Source organism: Numenius arquata, chromosome 9 (genome assembly GCF_964106895.1).
Source record: "Numenius arquata chromosome 9, bNumArq3.hap1.1, whole genome shotgun sequence".
NCBI lineage: Eukaryota > Metazoa > Chordata > Aves > Charadriiformes > Scolopacidae > Numenius > Numenius arquata.
In genome coordinates, this window is record NC_133584.1 from 51270935 (window position 1) to 51286792 (window position 15858).

General features: G+C 42.6%; 2 protein-coding genes across 3 annotated transcripts in view; both read right to left on the reverse strand.

Moving 5' to 3' along the window:
- Positions 1–3250: 3250 nt before the first annotated feature.
- On the reverse strand, positions 3251–6105 carry TTC32 (tetratricopeptide repeat domain 32). The gene is made up of 3 exons (XM_074153343.1): positions 5837–6105; positions 5595–5755; positions 3251–4467 (listed from the first exon to the last, which is right to left on the reverse strand). The coding sequence occupies exons 1-3, from the start codon at positions 5953–5955 to the stop codon at positions 4340–4342; spliced, it is 408 nt and encodes a 135-aa protein (XP_074009444.1). The 5' UTR covers positions 5956–6105; the 3' UTR covers positions 3251–4339.
- A 1696-nt stretch (positions 6106–7801) lies between these two features.
- The window catches only part of WDR35 (WD repeat domain 35), a 42224-nt gene continuing 34167 nt past the window's right edge, over positions 7802–15858 (reverse strand). For both annotated transcript variants that reach the window (XM_074153185.1, XM_074153184.1), the window contains 7 exons: positions 14926–15058; positions 13861–13971; positions 12575–12739; positions 11421–11561; positions 10439–10595; positions 9579–9819; positions 7802–8522 (listed from right to left, as the gene is read on the reverse strand). In XM_074153185.1, the coding sequence (XP_074009286.1) occupies positions 8375–8522; positions 9579–9819; positions 10439–10595; positions 11421–11561; positions 12575–12739; positions 13861–13971; positions 14926–15058 (1096 nt within the window). In that variant the 3' untranslated portion in view covers positions 7802–8374. The remainder of the gene's footprint in view (positions 8523–9578; positions 9820–10438; positions 10596–11420; positions 11562–12574; positions 12740–13860; positions 13972–14925; positions 15059–15858) is intronic.

The window sequence follows — 15858 nt, forward strand, 5'->3', positions numbered from 1 at the left end:
GTAGGAAACCTTGGGGAAAAGTGACTGTGAATTATTCACGTCTGAAATATTCCTGGCCAGAGTAAAGAGGCAGCCGATGTTCATTAGCAGCAACCACCTGTTGGACTTGCTGGTACCGCGCCATGACTTTGACCAGGAAGGGCGATGGAGCGGGCAGACAGGACTGACCCAGATGCTCTACAGAGGTTTGCAGTTTTCAAGCAGAGACAACCCTCAAAGCCCAGTGAAGGTGTAAAGCCACCGTACCTCTGCACGGCGACGCATCCAAAGCACACAACCCCTGCTCCTTTTACAAGCTGAGAGGTTGTCTGAATTTCATGTGGAAACACTACATTAAAAAGATTTTACTACTCTCCGTTAGATTTTTAATTCTTAAAGGATTACGAACAGGAAACCTTGCAGGACAAGGGGAGTTACTAAACACATCCTCCTCTTCCAATTTTTTTTTTTTTTTAATATATGGATAACAGTGGTTTGTACTTTTTCAACAGGCCTGAGTGAAAGAACACCACACAATGCTTTTTAATCATTTCAGACTGAAAACCCCAATTAGTCTTGTGATGTAAAGCCAGAGAACTAAGTGATTCATGCGCACGCGAAAAGGGAAAATGTGTGTGAGCACCTTACTGGCCAAAATTACCTTGAAAGAATTCCAAATTCTGCCGAAATGCACCATCACAGTTCATCTTTCTACTGGAGAGAGAAGGAAATGCTGTGGAGAATCTGTGACAAAATTGCTCCCAGTCCAGTGAGATATTTCTGTGCCAACAAGGAATGCATTAGCAGTAATTGAGCAACACTCACAAAACAACACAAGCTGGGAAGTGGGAGGGATATTATTACTCGCATCTTTGTTTTCTAAAACATTTATTTGCTGTTAATCTTCTGATTTTTATCTGTATTCTGTCATTTAAACAATGTTCTGTGCACAACCACATCTGTAATCACTCCTCTCGAAGTAAAACATCGTAGGTCATGTTTCTGCTCCCCCGGGACTTGGAGAAGGCTGAGGTCCTCAGTGACTTTTTTGCCTTGGTCTTCACCACCAAGGGTCTAACCACATTGCCCAAGTCACAGAAGGCAAAGACAGGGACTGGGAGAACAAGGAACCACCCACTGTAGGAGAAGATCAAGTACAAAACCATGTAAGGAACCTGAAGGTACACAAGTCCATGGGACCTGGTGAAATCTATCCATGGGTCCTGAGGGACCTAGTGGATGAAGTTGCGAAGCCACCATCCATCATATTTGAGAAGTCGTGGCAGTCCAGTGAAGTTCCCACTGACTGGAAAAAGGGAAACATAACCCTCATTTTTAAAAAGGGAAAAAAGGAAGACCTGGGGAACTACAGGCCAGTCAGTCTCACCTCTGTGCCCAGCAACATCATGGAGCAGATCCTCCTGGATCTGCTAAGGCACATGGAAAATAAGAAGGTGATGGGTGACAGCCATCATGGCTTCACTAAAGGTAAATCATGCCTGACAAATTTGGTGGCCTTCTATGACGGGGTTACAGCATTGGTTGATAAGGGGAGAGCAAATGACATCATCTACCTGGACTTGTGCAAAGCATTTGACACTCTCCCACATGACATCCTGGTCTCTAAATTAGAGATGCGGATTTGACAGATGGGTAACTCAGTGGATAAGAAATGGGCTGGATGATCACACTCAAAAGACTTGCGGTCAACAGCTCAGTGTCCAAGTGGCAGTCAGTGACAAGTGGTGGTCCTCAGGGGTGGGTACTGGGACCAGTGCTGTTTAACATCTTTGTCGGCGACACGGACAGTGGGATTGAGTGCACCCTCAGCAAGTTTGATGATGACACCAAGCTGTGTGGCCGACACGCTGGAGGGAAGGGATGCCATCCAGCGGCACCTTGAGAGGTGGGCACGTACAAACCTCATGAAGTTCAAGGCGGCCAAGTGCAAGATCCCGCACGTGGGTCATGGCAATCCCAAACTCAAATACAGATTGGATAGAGAATGGATTGAGAGTAGCCCTAAGAAGAAGGACTTGGGGGTGTCGCTTGATGAGAAGTTCGACATGAGCCGGCAATGTGCCGCTCACAGCCCAGAAAGCCAACCACATCCTGGGCTGCATCAAAAGAAGCATGGCCAGTAGGCCAAGGGAGGTGATTCTGCCCCTCTACTCTGCTCTGGTGAGACCCCACCTGCAATACTGTGTCCAGCTCTGGAGTCCTCAACACAGGAAGGAAATGGACCTGTTGGAATGGATCTAGTGGAGGGCCATGAAAATGTTGAGAGGGCTGGCACACCTATCCTATGAAGACAGGCTGAAAGAGTTGGGGTTGTTCAGCCTGGAGAAGAGAAGGCTCCAGGGACACCCTACTGCAGCCTTCCAATATCTAAAGGGGGCCTAGAGGAGAGATGGGGAGGGACTCTTCATCAGGGAGTGTAGCAATAGGACAAGGGGTAGCGGTTTTAAACTGAAAGAGGAGAGATTTAGCCTAGATATCAAGAAGAAATTCTTTACTGCGAGGATGGTGAGACACTGGAACAGGTTGCCCAGAGAAGCTGTGGATGCCCCATCCCTGGAGGTGGTCAAGGCCAGGCTGGATGGGGCTTTGAGCGACCTGGTCTAGTGGGAGGTGTCCCTGCCCAGGGCAGGGGGTGGCACTGAGTGGGCTTTAAGGTCCCTTCCAACCCAAACCATTCTATGATTCTATATTCAACTGTTCATACTGTCTTTTTAATTTTCTTGACATGGTAAGTCAGGAACAGGCTTAGCTCTAGTTCACCTTCTCACCGTCAGCCAAGAGGTGGTAGGATTTCTGTTTTTGAGACTGAGGTGGTATGAAACACGCCAAGTCCTTAAATTATCCTTAAATGTTGTTTTGGAGACAGAGCGCTAAGATATAAAAATGGAAGCAAAGCATGTGCTAAATATATTCAGAAAAACCCAAAAATCAAACTTTCGAAAAAAAATGGTCATTGTTATTACATCACAGCCTGCTTTCCAAGCTGTAAGTGATTACACTCCGGTATCAAATTTATGTAACTTCAAAACTGCTGCTGCCACGTCTCATGAAGCACGAGAGGTAACTGCAGCATTTTCTCAGCCCCCTGCTCCAGATTTGCTGATGGTGGCTGTTGCGATCCCTGATCTCAGTACGGCCGCTGGGGAAGGTGTCGAGAGGCTCAAGTCTGTTCTCATGACCTACCCCAAAGTAAGCCCTCTTCTGCAGGTTCCAGGATCATCCAGGGAGAAACTCAACGCAAGAAGCAGAACTGTCATTAGCATAATATATTTTTAAAAAATTGCTAATGCTCATGTGGGCAATCAAAGAGTATTTGTTTTATTACAATTTGTATTACTCTGAACATGCAAGGCTGTTTTCTTACTGATGATTTGCAGTTTTAGCAGTGGTGCCTCCTACCACGTGAGGAGCGAAGCTGCCTGGGTACTCACAGCCAGCTCAATCAGATTTCACGCTGTATTTTTCAAGCAATTGACCTTTTCAATCAAAAGCCGAAAGCCCCAAGTCCTACTGTGAACAGCCCAACTACATTCTCTACCATAAGCAATTTACAATCATGAGATAAAAAAAAAATAAATCCATGTTCATTTTTATTCACTCAATTATTCATCTGTTCAATGCTTTTACAATGGAATTACAAAATATGGGTACATTCTGTTCCTACCTGCTTACGTAATGCAAAACTACCTCCAGGAGTGAATGAATATAGGAAGGACTGAATTCTTATATCACGTTCATCCTGCAAAGTACAGACAGTGTTACCTAAAAAGATCTCACTGGTTTTGTTAACTGTTTCTTAATACAGAAACATTCTGAAGTGAAAAACCAGTTACCACAGCATCTGAAGGGTAGTACCTTATAATTAACAATTGCACTTTTAGCTTAAAACTGATTTACATTTAAATGTGGACAAACACTATCACTATTAAATCACTGTACTTCTCACAAGGTCCAATCTTAAGTCTTTAAATGGTTTATATAGTTTGATTTTTCTTCCCCATAAAGTGTTTAAAACAATCTGTGAAAGCGTACAGAAACAGTTGTAATAAGAGAATGAGACTTCATTAGCTGTTACTGATCTTCCAACCCCTTCATGAAGTACTTCTGTACAAAATCTGCACGAGTGTCTCACGTAGATCTAACATTATGCTTTTCCTCAACACTTACAGTATCCAAAAATGGTTTATTTAGCAATCGTAATCCATTTTTATCTTATTTACCCAAGAATGAGGTTTCTTCAGTAGGTCATAACAGATGTAAATGATCTTGTGCTTCATCCATCAATGACACAAATCACGTAAGTGCTTAGCAAAACATTTTCACACCCCTAGCTGCATTTTCAATAACCCCGCTTTTGTTTTTCTTCTTTATCAAGAATAGCCTGTTTTAGACTCAATGCAGCATCTTCAAACTGGGGGTTTAACTCTAGTACCTTCCTGAAATCTTTCATGGCCTCATCAAAGCATCCTGTCCCAAGAAAGAAAAAAAAAAAAGAAAAAAAAAGAATTATTTTTCTGTAACTGCTCAAACTCACAAACCACAACTGAAGAATGACTTCTAATACTTTCACTACCAAAAAGTAGCAGCTGCACTTACTGGACCCACTACATTTGGATTCTCCAGGGGCCCAAGTGGGAACCAAAGGTCTTCAGAGCAAGAACCCAAGTGCCTATTTTTGAACGTAAAATGGGCTTAAGGCTCAATTCAGGCAGCTTATTCCAAGGGAAGGAGCCAAAAGGCCCACACTCAGGCAACTAACAGCCACACTGCCTTAAACCTGGAACACAGACTAGAAAGTAGACTGCTTCCCAGCCCATGCCCTTGGTCTGGCTCTGTTCTCCTACTGCTCTCTCTAGTCCCTTCTGGGTTTTGACTTTGCAATGGCCAAGTGCCAACAAAAGGAACAGGGGTGTCATCTTCTTATGGCATATTCAAAACTTGGGAAGCAAATTCCTCAGATGGGTGACCGACAGCCCACTGCAGGAGTCTGCGCTCACTATGGCTACACCTGCTTAAGAAACGCTTTACCTTAGGTTTAATAGCAATGTTTGGAATTAGCTAGTTTTACCCCTAATGCAAATTTTTCCTGAACTGAAACTGCAACATCCCCCTATTTTTCCCTGAATAACATCACTTCAGATGAGACAGCAGCACATCTGCAAATAAGGGACTCTAACTGCATACACAGGGCAGACTCGGAGCTGAAACATCCTGTGATCACTTGTGAAAAATCTCTCTCTCTCTGCACCATTTATTTCTGCCTATTGTGTGCGTAACGACTTTCCCCACCGGAGCCAGGCAGGTCCCTCCATTTGTAAATGGGAGGGAGTCACTCTGCAGCTCCGGGTGAATCCTGGGATAAAACGAGGCTCTCGGCTGCCGGTCAGCCCCGGGAGCGCTCCCTGACCTGCGGCCGCGCTGAGGGGGCAGGCGGGCAGCCGTGCTGGGGCCGGCGGGGGGTCAAGGCCCGCCGCTTGGCTCGCAGGCAGCACGCCTGGGTCACCCTGCCCCGGGTCACCCGGGGGAAAGGCCCCGGGTCAGGCGGCGCTGGCGTGACCGACGGCGCGGCGGGGGCCCCGCGGGTCGGCCCGTACCCAGCCGGTAGAGCACCAGGCCCCGGTTGTAGTAGGGCACCTCGAAGCCGGGCTGGCATTGGATGGCGGCCGTGTAGTCCTCCATGGCGGCGGCGAACTCCACCCGAAAGTACTTGATCTGGCCCCGGTTGTTGAGGGCCGTGGCGAGGTCGCGGCCGGCGCTGGGCGGGGGAAGAGAGAGAGAGCGGCCGTTAGGGCGAAAGAGCGGCCGTTAGCCCGCTCCCCCCCACCCCGGCACGTACCCGGCGGCGGCGGGGCCGCGGTCGATGAAGCGGCTGTAGAGCTCCTCCGCCGCCGACAGCCGCCGCGCCGACAGATGCGCCTGCGCCGCCGACAGCAGCTCCGCCGCCTCCCCCGACATGGCGGCGGCTGCGCCGGCAGTGACGTCAGGGCGGGCCGTTACGTCACGGGCACGTGAAGGGGAGGGACAAGGGGCTTCGCCTCGTACCCGCCCCCCCCCGTGGGTCTTGCCGGTGGCGCGCGGAGTGCCGCCACTGGCACCGCCCGGAGTGACATCACTGGCATAGCCCGGATGTGACGTCACTAGCACCACCTTCTACGAAGGAAAAAGGAGCTCAAATACCAGGAGGGAAAAAAAAGAAGAGTATTTAGTAGTATTTAATATTTTCCCTACAAAATGGTGTCTCTTCTTACCAGGCCTCGGCTGGGCACGAGGCGTTACTTGCCCTGAAAGATGCCGCAGAAGAGGCCTCTGGGTGAGGGACGCAGACATCGGGGGGGGGGTGGTGGCAGCTGCCCAGCACCGGCCAGGCCTGGGGAGAGCTCTGGGCGCGGAGCAGGAGCCCACGTCCAGCCGTGAAACACAACAGTGAGCTAAAACAGCGTCCTTAAACCTCCGCGTCTAACAACGGTGATGGAAATTTCAGCAGTAGAATCATAGAATCATCCAGGTTGGAAGAGACCCTTGGAATCATCAAGTCCAACCATCTACCCTACTCTACAAAGTTCTTCCCTACACCATATCCCCCAACACCACATCTAAGTGGCTCTTAAACTCATCCAAGGATGGTGACTCAGCCACCGCCCTGGGCAGCCTGTTCCAGTGACTGATCACTCTTACTGTGAAGAATTTCTTCCTAATGTCCAGTCTAAACCTACCCTGTTGGAGCTTGAAGCCATTCCCTCTTGTTCTATCGCTATTTGTTTGTGAGAAGAGACCAGCACCAACCTCTCTACAGTGTCCTTTCAAGTAGTTATAGAGAGTGATGAGGTCTCCCCTCAGCCTCCTCTTCCTCATACTAAACAGTCCCAGCTCCTTCAACTGCTCTTCATATGATTTGTTTTCCAGGCCCTTCACCAGCTTCGTTGCCCTCCTCTGCACTCGCTCCAGCACCTGGATATCTCTCTTGTATTGAGGTGCCCAAAACTGGACACAATACTCGAGGTGTGGCCTCACCAGGGCTGAGTACAGGGGCACAATCACCTCCCTACTTCTGCTGGTCACGCTATTTCTAATACAAGCCAGGATGCCGTTGGCTTTCTTGGCCACCTGGGCACACTGCCGGCTCATATTCAGCCGCTTGTCAATTAGAACCCCCAAGTCCTTTTCCACCAGGCAGCTTTCCAGCCACACTTCCCCAAGCCTGTACCGATGCATGGGGTTGTTGTGGCCCAAGTGCAGGACCTTGCACTTGGTCTTGTTGAAGCTCATACCATTAACGTTGGCCCATCGATCCCACCTAAGTCTCTCTGTAGAGCTTCCCTGTCCTCATGCAGATCAACACTCCCGCTTAACTTGGTGTCATCTGCGAACTTACAGACGATACACTCTATGTCATTATCAAGGTCGTCAATGAAGATGTTAAACAGAAATGGTCCCAACACTGAGCCCTGAGGAACACCCACTTGTGACTGGCCGCCAGCTGGATTTAACTCCATTGAGCACCGCTCTTTGGGACCGTCCAGACAGCCAGTGCTTGATCCAGCAGACCGTATGCTCGCCCAGGCCATGTGCAGCTAGTTTTTCCACTAGAATTCTATGGGGAACAGTGTCGAATGCTTTTTGAAAGTCCAGGTAGATAATATCCACATGCTGCTCCGCAGATGGCAGCTGCTGGTTCTGAGCTACTTCAGCGAAGTAGCTCGTTAGCAGATGCCAGTCTGAAGGTTCCTGGAGGTTTCCTGGACGGTCTGAAGACGTGGCCAAAGCTCATGGCCCTGGATGCAGAGAAGCAGCACCGACTGCTGAAGGTTGGCAAGCCCTTTATTGCCACGCTGGGTTTAAATACACACGGCAAAAGGAAACGGCACAGATGTCTGCCTAAACTGGTACCTTCCCTCCAGTAAAACGGTAGTAGAAAAGCCTGTACAACAATATTATCACAACTACTGTGGCATTATTTCAACTCGAGAATTCCTTCCTTCCAAAAATAGTGAATTTTGAGAAGAGACAATAATTTCCTATGGAATTACAAAAAAAAAAAAAAAAAAAATGGAGCTTGCTCAGACTAAAACATATTAAGATGAACCCACATTCAATTTGCTTAGTTTTGAAACTAGGCTCAATTTACAGTTAGGAAATAATGCTTTTACCTTAAAACTTTGTGGAAAAAAAAAAATTGAGTCCATTAACATAAATAGAACCAGTAAAGTTTTCTCTAGTGAGTTTTGGGGTGTTTTTTTTAAATGTTTCTCTAACAGTGGCACTGTTACTATACAGTACCCGAGTTGTATTTTAAAATATAGTACATGGGTAACATTTTAGAGAGTATTTTTAGGAGACGTAACAGATAGCAGAGGATAGAGAGTCCTTTACCCTCCTATGCTGCACTGTGGCACAGAGGACAGAAGTTATAATTACTGGCTTCTTTGGCTTTCATGCAGTGCTTACATAGGCTGCACATCCAGAATCGATACTCCAGGATAGGTTCCCCTGTTGCAACACACACAGGAAGCTTCCCGTCTTCACTATTTAAAAAAAAAAAAAAAAAAAAGTGTAAATAAAGCTGAAAGAATAAAAACATGGTTTTAAAATAGCAACAAAGACTTGTTTTGTAGAAATTTGCAAAATGGCATAAATACTTAATTGTGTGTCTACAGCTAGTTCCTAAACTTGAGATGCTCATCTGTAAAATGCAGCTTCTCTGTTCAGATGTGTGACACTTCTTGATTAGAAGTTATTAAGTATGTAAATCTTCACACAAGAGAATGCACACCCCAACAGCCACACAGTCAACAAATCAGCACCAGCAGATCCAAAAGATTAAGTGAAAAGCAGCAGTGAAGGCCGTATAATGGTAAGGTCCAATTAGACACCTGCACTATTACATTTATTCCTCTGAAGCATCAACACGAAAGCCACTGGTGAGATTCACTACATCTGCGTAGTAAAAATCAAAGAAGACAGGTTTAAGTCCTATTCAGTAAAAAGAAAATTGATTCACAACCAATTTCCATACTTGCAAATTCCATGCTGTTAGCAGGAAACATGTCAAAGACACCACTGTGGGTACAGCCGCTCCAAGGACTTACCCCTTGAGCGTGCCCTTCATATTCCAATTCTTTCACTTGACATATTCATCTTCACACCACATAGATGTAGGTAACACAGAACACTAGATACTTACTGGTTAATAATGATTAAACATTCACTAGTTGACATTTGCATCACACCACAACGGTGATGCAAACAGTAACGTTACTTTAATGGCACGTGACACCTTATCAAAGGTCCTAAAACTCCTCTGTTCTGTCCACACATATTTCTAATTGAGGTGGAAGTTGTATCTTTATGCCCAGTTCCTCGAATACAGTCAGGGTCCATTCTCCCAAATAAAGTAGTACTGTATTACCCTTTCTGCAAACTGGACAACACCTGCATCACTCTTGCCCAGTATATGGTTTAAGCAGCAAAGCACCTAATTAACTTGGTGACACAAAACCTGCCAAAATCCAAAATACAGACAATAGCAGGAAAAAAAAAAATGGTGGTATTATTACAGTATCATATAAATATAAACCCACCTCTCGAGAACGTCATCCAGATCAGATTTTTTGTTATACTTGGGACAATGTCTCGTGAATATCTCTAGAGCAAGCTCTTCATACTGTTGCCGCTGCTCTGGCTTAAGAGTTTCCAGGGATTCTAATTTAACAAAGGCTTTTGAACAGATATCAAATGCTCTATTTGCACATGCACAGAGTGCCAAAAGGGAATAGATTTCAACTGCAGGGATAATGTCTTCATAATCTCGCAAATGAAGAGCTAAGAAATGAAAAAACCAAAAAACAAAAAAACCCAGGGAAATTACTACATGTCTTCTGAGAAGTGCAAGCATCTGTATGAAACATTTGCTACTAGTAGACAAAATTTAATCTTACAAGTTGGACACAATGAACCAATGTCTTTTCATTGACATGACTGTGAAGCATAATAAAGGGATCTGACTGAGAAATCAAAGTGTCTTTTTGAGACTTTTTTTTTTTAAACATTTTAGAAGTATTTGAAATGGACCTTCATTACTTGGACAAAGTATAGGGCACTATTCGCTTCTCTAACTCCCACAAATTTTTTATGAAGCTCTTCAGGGAGGTCTGATAGGAATTCAGGCATGCTAAATAAAGAAACAAAACAATCAACAGCTCATCTACAGATTGTCCAATTTAACCAGGTAATTTTTGGTAAGTTAAGTTGCATTGTCTCTGAGAAAATATCTTCCAGGTATCTTAACTGCAGCCATACTCAATTCATTATGTGGTTTTGTTTTAAAACCCATGGATCAAGCAAGAATAGAAAAAACGTGCCAACTGTAAGTGAAATTATGTGCTGTGCAGGTCTGTAAAATTAGAACAGTTTCTTTACAGAGTTAAAAATGAAATCCTACCTGTTTTAAGTGCTGCATCTACGGAACCTTTATAGAGCTGTCTTTGTGCAAGTATGAAAAAATGGTAAGCCTCAGCTCCTCGCCAAGCATTGTCTGCGAAGCGATTAGTTGAAGAAAGAACATCATCTTCTAGCAAACCAGCCAAAGCTGAAGCAGTCTGAAAACAAAGCAGTATCACAAGCAATTTTTATACAAAAGAAACACAGCAGGAAATGGGAATGTACGAAAAGAACTTTTCTGTACTCTGTGATTATACCACTGTCTGTGTTAACCAGGGAAAATATAAATACATGGACCTAAAGTGAACATTGTTAGGTATTTTATACAGTGCATAGGCAGAACATGTGGTGCAGATTTTCAAAGATAAATATCATATACATGTGTACAAATAAATTCTGTGCACATCTGCAAACTGGTTCATAGCTTGGATTAATATTGCATTTCAACACCAGATCTCTTAAAACTTTGTTTAAACTATTTCATTTGTACATATGAAGATGAAAGTATCAGCTGAAAAAAAAATAAATAAATTCTTCCATTTGCTTCCCCCATATCTGGAGCCATCGCACTGCTAAATCATAGCCAACATAACCTAATCGAAGCACAGATCTCTCTTTAGGATTGATACTTACTCCTAAATGAGGAAAATGAGAATCTCACAGGAAAAAAAAAAAGAAAAGTCTGGAGTTTCTTAGTATGATTTTCATTGTTATAGTGAAAACATTAGGAAAAATATATTAAACTCAGGAAGCAAAATACCTATTAATACATGTGATCTAAATGTTTTAAAATAATGTTTTAAACAATATGTTTTCCTGGAAGATTTATTTTAAGGAAAGCTTTGTTCTTAGCAGGAAAAAGCATTATTAACATAACAGCCTCACATGAAGATAGCTTTCTTTATTCTAACTAGGTAGCATGTACCAGAATTCAGAAATAAAAAGAAAGAAAAAAGAAAAAAAGAAAAACCAAACCGCTCTACCTCTGAAGTTTTTCCTTTAACTTTTCCCCTTTGTGCATTTTGCATTTGTTCATGGCACTGTTCTATAAGTAAGGCTGATAGTACATAAAGCTTTTTAACTCGCAAAGGCTTTGTCCTTTTCTTCGCCTCTTCGTCTGCAATCTTAAAAAACAAAATCAAGGAATTTAATGTAGATTTTTTTAAACAAATATATTAGAAGAGTTGCTTCATTTTCTTGGACAATTGCATGCTTGTACAAACCTAGGAAATCATGCCAAAAAGTGATTCTGCATTTGAATGTAATAATTTAGACTGCAAACAACTATAAATGAAAATGTCAAAGTGAAGAATGCACATTATTCTATATTTATTTAGCTAACAAGTATATAAAGCCAGATTCTCGGGAAGGATAAATCAGTGTAACCATCTATAAGTCTATTGACTTAAAATAAAAATAAACTAAAAAATAGCAATTTTTAAACACTGAAGTTTAAGCAATACATAGCTTTCAATAAGGTCTGGTGGTTTTCCCAGAAAAGAAGAATGGCTTTTGAAAATAACATATATATATATAGTCCTATAAATATTTGCTGTAAAAATTACATATCACTCCTACAGACTTTATAAGCTATGTACAGAAATCTCTGCAGCCAAACAAAATCTAAGCAACATCTTTATCTTAGAGCACACCACAGCAGTTTCTAATTGAAGGTACCAACTGAAGAAATACCAAAATCTAACTTCTAGTTAATGACATTGCTATTTTTAAAAATAAAGGAGATAAAACTAGTCCACACAACACATGAAATAACGTGAACGTCACACCCAGGCTGGTTTGCCGTACTCTTTTACTAGGCAATATGGGGCAACAGGGCCTTTTCTGAGGTGCAGTTCATCTCATTCTGGAGAGAAAGTCTCAAACTAAATCTGATGGCTCGTGTCCTGAAAGTTTCCTCTCCACTGGCTACAGAGGACGCTCAGGGTAACGATTTCAGATGGAGATACCTGAACTTAGGAGCTGGATTAGTCTTTGCAATATCCTTTATAATGACATCTGCTTATAGCCTGGACATTTTTAGCACTAAAATAACCCCAAAAAAATAAAAGTAGCATGGAATTAATAAGAGATAGTCCAAAACCCCCGTTATTTGACATAAAAATAAAACTTGCAATACCTTGAACATGAGCTTAGCAGCTTCAAAGAAGTAATTGGCTTTACGATACAGTTCTATAGCATCAAGGATTTTATTCTTTTCCAGTAAATGACTTGCATATCTGGCTAACAAGGACCCAATCTCTTTCATATTGTGATCTTTAGCCAGCTCCACAGCTTTATTCCACTAGAAATGAAAGCAGACAATTATCAACCTCATTTTTTCAAATACATTCTCAGAACAAGCTGGTTATCCACAAATAGTCTGCAACATTTGTGTGCAGTACTTTAGCACCATTTAGAACCAGGCTACTATAAAATTAAAGTAAAAAGCAAGAGAATACAAATGCTAACATCATTGCCAAACATGTGATCCTCAGGCCTGTGGAACAAATGCTGGACCTCTGTCCAAAACCACATACAAAGCAGTTGCTTCTGCTTTGGTAAGAGTTTTGCAAGAATCATTTCATTGCTGCTCATAACTGGACATGTGGATTTCAACACTTCTGATATTTCTAAAACCCAGACTCTCAAAACCATGTCCAAAAGAGGACTTCAGCGCATAAGCTGAAAGCACAAAGACTAACACTTTACATAGCCTTCTATACACCTCCTTTTGTCTCTGAATTTTCCTGATCTTCAACAGTTCAACTACTGCATTTGCCCCAGATCAAAAGCTTGGCAGGACCGAGAAACTCAGCTGAATCTCATACCTAATAGCCCTTCAGATCCATAAATTAGGAAATTGTTCACATAAAGACAGCACTAGCCAATCCTGCCATTCCCATACATCAAGTTTCTTATGGCCATCCTCAGTTTCTGTCTTATTGTGTGAACAGGTGAGTCATACTGGGGAACAGCTCTAGCTGTAAACATACAGTCCATTTTTCAGACCAGTTCTGTTCCAGCTACATCCTAACGCAGCCACAAATAGGTTGCATCTGTACAAGGAAGGAGGGGAATGTGGAAAATGAGCAGCCAGAAGCTCTCCAGAATTCCTCCCATCCCATCAGGAGGCAGCACAGCCTGGCTCTACAAAGGTCACAAGTGTCTGTGTGCTGAGCACACTTACCACACACACACACACACACACACACACACAGAAGTGGCACTGCTGCATATAGCTTTGTCCCTCCAGTGGTCTAATCCTCATTTCAGATAACTGCTTAAGCACTGAAGTATGAATTTTCCAGAAATCATGACAAATCCTCAGAGACTTAACAAGGACTTGTATTTAACTGGGCATTAGTATAGAAATCTCACCGCTAAATTGGTATCGGTAAAGCAGATTCTCTACTGCTGTTTTACCTGGTTGAGATGTACACAGGTATCTACCGCCTCCTTTGGCCGACTGCATTTCAGAAAGGCTGACACGGCTTGTTCACACATCCCCACTCTTACAAACATGTAAGCTATATCCTGCAAAAAGCATCAGCACCATGTTAAATTCATGGGGTTTAGTATTTTGTGTACCAGCTGCAATACTATTCTTAATTTAATTCCAAGGAGTTGAGGGGAACGGGTTGTTTGCTTCATGGATTCACTGAAGACAATACACACTGCTGTAAATCTTTAGAACAGTCTGCTACTTTCACACACTGCTTCTAAATTAATTAAAAAAAATATTTTAACATTTTTCTTTTAAATCAAATCAGAAGGACTGTGTTCTTACTATTTAGAGTATTTTATGAAACTTCACTATTAGAAACTTCACTATTTTAACTTCACTGTTAAAAAGAAAGCACTATACCTTGCTTTGCTCAACAACTGAAAATGGCATTAAATGAGCTCATTTTGCATGTTTTAAGCATTTTGGATTAATCAGCTATTTGGATTAATCAGCTATTACTCAGTAGGTCATTTCAGGCTATACTACCTACTTTCCCTCCATTCAGCAGAGTATCTTCAGTTTTCATAATACAATACCATTCCCACCAGAGCTACCATGTAAGAAGTTAAACCAGGGATAGTAACCAGGATGAATTTGGGGCCCAGTGTAGACAAGATAACAAAAAGAAAACTAAACTAAGCGTCCAGCCACGAGGAGGGACTTCTCAGTGAAGCACAGCTATTTTAGAGAGAAAGGCCACAATTTTTGGGGGGAGGCAGTGAATTATGACTTAGCCATGTGGCCATAAAGCGTGATGAATAATCAGGTCTTTCTGGGGAACCTGGACAATATGGGAAAGGAAGAATGATGGAATATGAAAACAACAGTAATACTGGAGATCAATACCAAAGTAACACCATTACACTTAGGTGAGTAGGTCATATACTGCATTCTTTCTCTCTTTCTTAACCTTCCCAAGATAGGAAATTTTAAATAAATAGTTAAGCATAAGACAATGAAAAATAAAGGTGCTTTCTGCTTACAGGGAGCAATTTATTATTCTCTGGAAGTGAGTTAGCGAGATTCTCCAGCCCTTGGTAGTCCTCTAGCATGTAGTAACATTCAGCTAAACGTTCCTGGTTTCGTCCTTGTACATAATACTGTACAGCATTTAACCTAGTAAGAAAAAAAAAATATATGTGGTGGCTTCTGATACATAAACACAAGTGAAGCTTCTCATTGTGTAAGCCTTTTGCATTTGTAAATTTAAAATGACATTATTTTAAATAGGTAACTTTGCTTGAGAGAGCTTTTGTAGCTAGAATTTCACTGTTTTTCTAAACTGCACTAGAAGCTTACATTTTCAGAAATCATTATATTGAAGTAGTAGCAAAATTGATTGTCTGACTAGCGTAAGGTTAGGAAGTCAAGGAATCTGAAAACTGTATTCCCACATCTGCACAGATCATGGCTGACAATGGACAACAACTTACAGTAAACTTTCAGAAAAGGGCTTCACTGTTGTGCCTCCATATTTTAAAACACAAGCATTAAGTTCTCCAAGACCATCCTCTGAAGTTACCTAAAGCATCTAAAAATCAGCTTTCAAAATCTAATCACAAGTTTTCAACTGCTTTGGGACCCAAGATTTTTGTGATAATATAGTTTGGGTAATTGCAACACATCGTGAAGCTGTGGAAGGGACAGGGTGTTCTGGATGCTAAAAGTTCACATGGGCTCAGAAGGCAACAACAAAAGTTCATGAAAGAAAATTTCTGTTTAAGTTGTTAACTATGAAGACAGCACTTCTGGCTCAGTAAGTACCTGACTGCAAAATGTGTTCTGGAGAAATACCATCACATATGTGCACCGTTCTTAAAATCTTCTTTGGGTGTCCTGTTTGGGCAATAGCTGGAGACAGATTCAGGTAAGACAGAACTCTGGACCTTTTCAAATATTTGTAGGTTTAAGCGTTC